The sequence below is a fragment of the Apus apus genome, chromosome 1 (assembly GCF_020740795.1).
Source record: "Apus apus isolate bApuApu2 chromosome 1, bApuApu2.pri.cur, whole genome shotgun sequence".
Lineage (NCBI taxonomy): Eukaryota > Metazoa > Chordata > Aves > Apodiformes > Apodidae > Apus > Apus apus.
Window position 1 is genome coordinate 153990714 of NC_067282.1, and position 8726 is coordinate 153999439.

The window sequence follows — 8726 nt, forward strand, 5'->3', positions numbered from 1 at the left end:
TTCCCCACAAATTGTACAAGAAGGCAGGCTGAGTTTATTCACTGTTTATTCAATTTCTGGTTTTAACACACCCCCCATAAACAAGCATTTAACTTGCTTGAAGCAGCCTTGGTCCATTTCAGTTCATAATTGCACACTTTCAGTCAAACTCCTGCAAAGTTTAGCTCATTCTACATGAATGCAGCCCACCCATTCAGCACAACAAGCAGTCTGTAGCCTTCCACAGTGGTCATCTTCACAGAGCCTAAACTACCTTTGGATAAGCCACTGACACGGAGTTCTCTTCGACTGACTTCATCCATGGGTTAAGTTCCCATTCTTTGCAGACATTACCACCACCTCCCCTGCCCTCCCAGCAGCAGCATTTTCCAGGTCTCCAGAGTACTGCACCCCTATTAGCTTCAGTCTTTTGCTGTTTTTCTTCTCCATTTCCTGTCAAAAGAACCAGCAGGTTTCTACCCCTCTGAGATCAAGCTCTCAGCCCAAGGGAGTGATCCATCTTGACAGGCATTCTCTCCTGCTTGCACTCATTGAAGTTAACTCCCTTCTTAATTCAGACAAGTAAAGACCTCCCCAGTTTTCCCTCCAGGGCAGGAGACCAAAGCTCCAGCTGAGTTTGCTGCTGCTGCACTCAAGGCTTTCTGTGCCTGTAAATTCACTTCTGCAGATCAGCACAGACATTTCTTGAAAGTGACTGTCTCGATCTGGCAGGTTGGAAGCTGAAGGGGAAACGGAGAATGGCAGGTCTAATTTTTCATTCAGCTTCAGAGGAGCAATGAACACCAGCAGGATCCCACAATCCCCCAAACATCCACCAGAAAGACTTTCTGCAGAGCAGGCTCTGATGGCAGCTAACTGTTTGTCCACCACGACAGGAGGCCCAGGCCTGGCTCACTGATTGATCCCTGTTCACAGAGAAGAAAAGAGTGTGCAATTATGAACTGCAGCGAGAACACAGAAGTAAATGTATAAAAATATAAAATCTCTCACCCAAGTTATGGGTGAGATTTCAGGACTTTTCCTACCAGAGCTTGCCCAGCACTTGCCCAAACTCCTTTGTATTTTGTCAACACTACACTAAATGTCCAACACTTCAAAATCAAGCACTTGCCCATTCCACCTCTTGGCTGTCCTGACATGCTTCAGCTGTGAGAGGACAGAACTTACTGCTTCAGACCCATCTGTCTCTTGTGTTGTACTCAGGTGGATCTCATGCCTAAACACTGCATGGGGAAGACCGTGCAGCTGCTGTATAAGCCCTGATTTGGTTCTCCCCACTCTCTGCTCCTTGTACACTTATTCCCTACCTGCAGATCCTGCCTCCACAGTCTGCTTTAAATCAGCCTCCCAGGGCAACTCCACCAACCAGCACGAAGTGTTCCAATGAGAACACACAGCAAACACAGTGTGACCACAAGAACAACCTCATTTCTCCCCTTTTCCAATCCTTTCATTTTGTGACTCTCTCTGCTTCACAGTCAGCTTAAAGCAATCAGCTCCTTGGGAAAGGAATGCTATTAGACAAAGAACAAACCACAACATTCACAAGGCTCTCTGAACTGCGCACGTAGTTACCACAAGAGTGTAGGGTGCTTCTTTCTTCTGCACTTCTTCTGTGGCATTTGAAGTGGAGGCCTCTGCAGAACTTGGGCCTGTTGGTGATGTATCAACAAACGTTTCATCCACGACTCGGAAGCGGATCTCCTCCCCAATGTCCATGTAAAGATCATGGGCTCCTTCTTCTGTCTCGTATTCCCACACCCACACCTGCTCTGCTTCGTCGCTGCCCACCCCAAGGGTCAAGGATGGAAACAATCAGTATTCTGCCTGACAGGCCACTCACTTTCTGACCATTTTGGGAACAGACTCAAAAGCCTTTTCACAATTATTTCTCAAACCCCAACGCACTGTCCTAGGACACCATCTGTGCAGCCCAGGCCCCCTGTCTTGTTTCTGATTTTCCTGCTCCAAAGTGTATGCTGCTGGGCAGAGCTGGGGTCACTCTTGCTCTCCCAAAAACATACCAAAACACCTAAACCAAACAAAACCCTCAAATCCAAGACCTGGCCTACCACAAATAAATGCATTAGACACACCACGTATCTAGACATGACACGATGCGGTAAAACTGGCATTCTTGTCTTCAGCAGCAGCCAAGACTAGAGGCAGGGATTACACTGCGGTTGTTTGGGGGACACTGCCATTCATTCCTATCAGTGGGAACAATGATCCTGCAAAACCTAATAAGCATGAGGCCTGTCTAGCTGTGATAACAGTCTGTGGGGCTCGCCTGACACAAGGGCTTAGCTTCTGCCACTGAGCACCTTCATTGTTGCAGCAGTGAATGCCTGTTGGGCCAGCACTGCACAATCTTTTGAAATGAAGTAGCGAAGTTATCAAAGGTGATCAAAGGATACAACTTAGCTGGCTGCTGCAGGGATTCTGGTGGGATGACAATATCATCAAAGAATCCAATAGAAACTGAGGAGAAAATTATGTGATTAAGACTGAAATGCTTCTTCACAAATGACGTACTGGCGGCAATTCCTAAAATGCATTTCTGGACTCATTCTCCTTCCTCTTTCAGGAAGGACATCTGAGATCATGCAGGAATTATTCTTTGAGCCACAATACTCAATTTCAGTTGGCAGCAAAGCAACCACTCAGCTGAAAGTACATACAGCTATAGAGTACAGTCTTCCTGCCCACTGAGAAAGAAAAGGGCTGTTTGGAGCAGGATTGGAAATGAAAGCATTCCAAGAAATGAGTCAGATGCTATAGAGGTCTGTGACTGAAAAGAGCTTAGAAATCACAGATGTAACATGTTAAATAAAGACCAGTATAAAAGTTAGAACAATCCCCACCTCCCCCCTTAAGATTTTGTGATCCTGAGTGGAAATGCCCAAATTCAGCAACAAATGCAGCCAGGACAATCTTATTGTCCTAACTTAACAACCAAGAAGGCTGCTTGCATGAAGACTCCTACAAGAAAGAAAAGCAACTCATCAATTATGTATTCCATAAACCTGGCAGCAATTTCTGCTCACAAAGACATTTCCCTGCCGTGTTTCCAGGTACAGGAAACAATCATGAATTTGCACAGAAATATATGCAAGATGTCTCAGGCCAACACGAGCTGCTGCTATCACTTTAAAAATAACAAGTTCTGTTAACTGAAGCGAGACAATGAAACCAGTCTCTGCTCCAGATGGGCTTTGCCTGTTCTTCTTGGGCATGCACATGAGTGACAAAAGGAAAGGGGAATGCAGACAAAACCATGAGAGCAGGGGAAGCTGCCAGGCTGGAACTACCAACCGCCCTCAGATGGGAGCAGTGCTAGCAGCCAGCAACAGTCTCTAGCCAGCTCACAGGCAGCACTGTGCAACCTGTCATCGCACACCTCAACAAACCCAAGAGCTCTGCAGCTTGTGTGTCCCCGACCTCAGAAGCTGTGGTTTACCGTGAACACCATCCTGGCTGCAGCTTTTAATCTGTCCAACCAGAATCTCATCCAGGAAGGGATGGAAGACCACGTAGCGGAAATGCACTGGAAGGAAAACAGATCATGAACGTTACATCCACGTTAGTGAACGATGCTCCTTCCACAGGGTGGCAGCCATTAAAACAAAATCCCACATCGCATATGCCCTCTAAAAGACCCAGATTCTTTTACAGTTTCCCTACAGGCACCAATTAAGATAGAAAAATAGGAGTTAAGAGGGTTCTAACTGCTAATTATTTTGTATGACTTATGACAGCAGCTGATCACCAGCCCTATGCACTCTGCTCTTCAAGCTTGCAAGAATTCAGAGAATAAAACTGTAAATTAAGAACCTGGAGCAGAACCTCTGCTTTAGTTTCGTGAGCATTCCTGCACAATGCTTTGAGGCCAAGAATATCAGTTGAAATTATGCTTTCTTGTAATATTTCTACCCCTTCTATCTTTGTCAGCAATGCTGTATTTTCTTTAAACAAAATATCTGATATCAAATATTATCAGAGTAAATAAGATTCTCTAACATGACTGCATTTTTCATCCACGTTGAGTAAGATTATATTTCTAACTAGGCATTTTGCGTTTATAAGAATGTTACACTGAGACAGTCTTAGCCAAACAATGCTTATGAGCAACTTAACATCATTTTAGCTGTCTATATTCTGTGCTCCTCTTTTACATAAAAATCAGGCAGTACATTAGAGAAAGGTATTACCAGACACAGCAGGATTTATTAAAGTGCCACCCCAGATCCTGAAAGCAGGAGAGTTTTTTTCCAGCTCAGAGGGAATACATTCTCCTTTCAGTTCAAGGAGATCAGTTTCATTCAAAGTTAAGAAGCTGAGAAGAGATTAAACCAAACAGGAAAGCCTGCCATCCTCCTTCAGAATTAGAGAGGCTTTTATTTGCAGGGAGGGAGTTCTGTCAGGGTTAAAATTTAGACAAGGGGAGCCACATACAGTCTGTCCAGCTCCCTTCCAAGAAGCAGTATTCCAGGTGCTTAAGCTACTCTTCCACTCTGAAAACTGCAGCTAGAAAAAAGGCACCTCTTTCCATCTTACTTAAAGAAACTTATTTTAGCTTAAAAATGTATGACACTTGCTTTTGTGTGTTTACTTCCAGTGTTTACTCAGAGAGATGTGACAAAAGTCAAAGCAAAGCAATGACTAATTTCAAGTCACTAGAAATGTAGGCTGAACCAGATCTGTCTAAGTCTCAAACAAATACTTAGCAAAACTTCCAGCTAGGAAAACAGCATCAAATGCTGTGCAAATGTTACATTTAGAAACACATTTCAGCATTCTAGCAGGGACAAATATGCTTCAAAAAGAAAAAATACTAGACAAATGCAGAACAATTAATACAACTTATTTTCTGTATTTCCAATCACTTTACATTAAATTAACCCCTTCCTTATCCTACAATTATGGCTCCAATTGTAGAACAGAGATGGACTGCTGGAGAAGGTAAACAGGACTGGCTATTTAAAAATCATAGAATCATAGAATCATAGAATCCTAGGGGTTGGAAGGGACCTCGAAAGATCATCTAGTCCAACCCCCCCTGCCAGAGCAAGGTCACCTAGAGTACATCACATAGGAACGCATCCAGGTGGGCTTTGAATGTCTCCAGTGAAGGAGACTCCACAACCTCCCTGGGCAGCCTGTTCCAGTGCTCTGTCACTCTCACAGTAAAAAAATTTTTTCGGATATTCACCTTGAACCTCCTATGCTCCAATTTACACCCATTACCCCTTGTCCTATCACTGGTCATCACTGAGAAGAGCCTAACTCCATCTCCCTGACACTCACCCCTTACATATTTGTAAACATTGATGAGGTCACCCCTCAGCCTCCTTTTCTCCAAGCTAAAGAGACCCAGCTCCCTCAACCTTTCCTCATAAGGGAGATGTTCCACTCCCTTAATCATCTTAGTAGCTCTGCGCTGGACTCTTTCCAGCAGTTCCCTGTCCTTCTTGAACTGAGGGGCCCAGAACTGGACACAATACTGCAGATGCGGCCTCACCAATGCAGAATAGAGGGGGAGGAGAACCTCTCTTGACCTACTAACCACACCCTTTCTAATGCACCCCAGGAAAGCTGTATTTATGCTCAAAAAATGCAAAGGAATGAGATTTTTGCTGTGTTTGTCTTGCCCTCCCAGCAGAAACAGAGTTAAGGCTATGAACTCCAGTAATTTCCTTTAAACTTTCCCTAACAACTGAACTCAAGTTTATACTTCCAGGTCACCTACCTTCTGCAAAACTATAAAACTGAGCACAAGAATATACCTTTGGTGTGTGATGCCCCATCTCCAGGGAATATGTATGAATCTTCCAGCTTTGTGATATCATACAGACAGATGCAGAGGCCGACGTTGTATACAACCTGCTCAAAGGAAAATGCATTTAAAAAGCAATAAACCAAGCAACCCACCAGGTTAAATGAAGTAAACCATCACATTTATACACTGTGCACAGCTTTTCAAAAGCAGGCAAGAGAGGGGAGGCTGTTTTGTTAGGCTCTTCAGCAGCCCCAGCCAACCCTAACCACACTGCATTGCAGGGAACCCCAAACTTATCCAGGAGTGGTGGGAGGATGTGCTTTCCCTGGCACTGCAAAGAGCACTGCTACAAACAGAAACCCTCTGGGCGACTGTCAGCAGTGGGAGAACCTGACCTGCCAAGACACTGAACAGCTGCCCACAGATACCACTCACCAGCCCCACAGCTCATCCAAAGGCTAAATGCACCTTTCACTTGAGTTACACTTTCAGAAGCCTCTAGGCTTGCTTTTGTCTTAAATGTTATTATTTCTGGGGAGGGACAAGAACAACTCCTAGTTTCTCTGCTACTTCTGAGAAGGCTTCACAACCTAAAAAATTTGAGGCACCTACTAATCATCAGCAGATGAGGGACGTTTTGCTTTTCACCAGCATGTCTGTATAATCCGCTGCTCACAACCCTCAGTCACTGCAGGTGGCTCTTTTGAGCTCTGCTTCCAAGCTGCCTTTTGAGATTTGCACCTGCCTCGGGCTGAAAGCATAATCACAACCCCAGGGGCTGCACAGGAAAACTGGGACCTCCTGGCCAACGACAGAACCATTTTTTAGATCTCGCACCACAGACCAACCCCTTACTGCGACGCTGTCTTTCAAGTACTCAGCGCAGACCCAAGTCAGCTGCTAGAAGCTTCGCGTCTCTTCCAGTATTACCGCGCTAGGTTTATTTACCTTGTCTTTTGCTGAAATTCGCTGACCGGGTGGATTGGTTTGCGTGCTTTTCAGACTGCTGCACACACGGAGGAGCAGCTCCTGCCCAGTGTTTCAGCCCCGGGGAGGGCCTGCACCTCCCCCCTCTCCCGAGACCTCACCCAGGCACCTCGTTGCGAGCCAAAGGGAAGGAGCGCTACGAGGCCTGCCCCGGCCTCTGCCACGACCCACGCGTTACCTTATTGGCCAACTTCTTGTTCAGCTCCTCAGCGATCGACTCGTTCAGCTTCCTCTCGAACTGCCAGGGCGGAATCCTCACCGTGTCGCTCATCTCCACCAGGACGAACATGCTGCCGCGGGGCGCCTCTGGGGGGACGGAGACACGGGGCGCCGCGCCGCCCGAGACCCGCGCCCCCCCCCCAGCCACTGAAGCGGGGCGGGGTTCGGAGGAGGGCGCCGGGGGGTCCCGGGGGTCCCGGGATCTGGGGGGTCCCGGCGGGGCCGCTGCCGCCCCTCCCCCCGCCCTGCCGCACGCGGGCCCGGCCGCGCGCTCCCCGGCCTGCAGGCACTTCCGGCGCCTCAGCCAATCGCCCGCGGAGGGCGGGCCCGCGCGCTGACGGACGCGCGGCGAAGCCCCGCCCCGCCTCGCCCCGCGGCGGCCATTTTGTGCGTCCTGGAGGGGGGGGCCCTGCCCCGTCACCTGCCGCCACCTGCCCTCCCCTGCCGCCACCTGCCCTCACCTGCCGCTACCTGCCCTCATCTGCCCTCATCTGCCGCCACCTGCCCTCATCTGCCCCTACCTGCCCTCACCTGCCGCTACCTGCCCTCACCTGCCCTCACCTGCCGCCACCCGGGCGGCGCTGTGGCCATTCCGGTGACGGGGGGATAGTTTTTGTTCGATCCAAACCTGGCAAGCCCCTCAGTGGCTGAGGGGGCGCCCTGCGAAGGGCCGCTGGGTGCATCCTTGCCTTACAGAATCGCAGAATCACAGACTCTGAGGGGTTGGAAGGGACCTCGAAAGATCATCCAGTCCAACCCTCCTGCCAGGCAGGGTCACCCAGAGCACATCACACAGGAACGTGTCCAGGTTGGGTTTGAATGCCTCCAGAGAAGGAGACTCCACAGCCTCTCTGGGCAGCCTGTTCCAGTGCTCTGGAACCCCTCTCTTTCCTTGGCCGGTTGGTTCACCTGGAGCCATCCACGTACTGGCGGTTCTGGGCCTCTCGTTGTCGTTCGTGTCAGCTTCGCTCCCGACAGGACAGCGGGGTTACAGGTTGCATCTCTTTGAGAGGTGCTAAACTTCGGCTGCTTGCCTAGCGACACAGCAACACCGGGTGGGTTCACAGCACCCTTGCACCTGGAAAATACTCTTCAGAACAGCGACAGCCCGATGATGCTCAGGTGGAGGTTATTACCAGGTACAAATTGATATAGAGTTGGAATAATTAATCCTGAGTGTTAATTACAAAAAAAACAAAACAAAAACATATCCCCATGGTATGATACTGCACACCTTGGTGCATTCTGCAGTGAGGTGAAGTAGCATAAGGAGAAGGGGGAAACGTGGAGGTGTGCTAGAGGCTGAAATGTGTTGGGGGAAATGGAAGCAGGTTGTTTGAAGTGTGTTTAAAAAAAGATTCACCGGGAAAACCAAACGTCTCTGGCTGACAGTCAAAACTGCACTGTCAGCATCATGGCTTTGATGCAAATGCTAAGTATGTCATCCCCCACACCCCCCAGCAGCACGTAGTGGGACAGTAATGAATGTTTTAGATAATCCTTAAATGTTGAGCTGTCTTGGAGCGGGAAGAGGAAAATGAGGTTGCAAATAGTGTGGCTAGACATCGTTAACAAGATACCTGTCCTGGCCAAGGAATTTCTGATCTCTTTGCAATTATCCCTGTTTCACCAGGATCTCTGGGGGGGGGGTTGTTGGTTTGTTTGGCTTTTGGGGTTTCAGTAAACATGTCTGGTCTGCACATATTTGGCATGTTTGTATTATTAAATTAGAGGCCCAGGA

At 48.2% G+C, this 8726-nt stretch overlaps 1 protein-coding gene across 1 annotated transcript; it reads right to left on the reverse strand.

The window, feature by feature from the left end:
* Positions 1 to 29: 29 nt before the first annotated feature.
* On the reverse strand, positions 30 to 7278 carry POLR3H (RNA polymerase III subunit H). The gene is made up of 6 exons (XM_051635858.1): positions 6945 to 7278; positions 5787 to 5883; positions 3461 to 3547; positions 2418 to 2481; positions 1576 to 1783; positions 30 to 905 (listed from the first exon to the last, which is right to left on the reverse strand). The coding sequence occupies exons 1-6, from the start codon at positions 7053 to 7055 to the stop codon at positions 852 to 854; spliced, it is 621 nt and encodes a 206-aa protein (XP_051491818.1). The 5' UTR covers positions 7056 to 7278; the 3' UTR covers positions 30 to 851.
* Positions 7279 to 8726: the final 1448 nt, after the last annotated feature.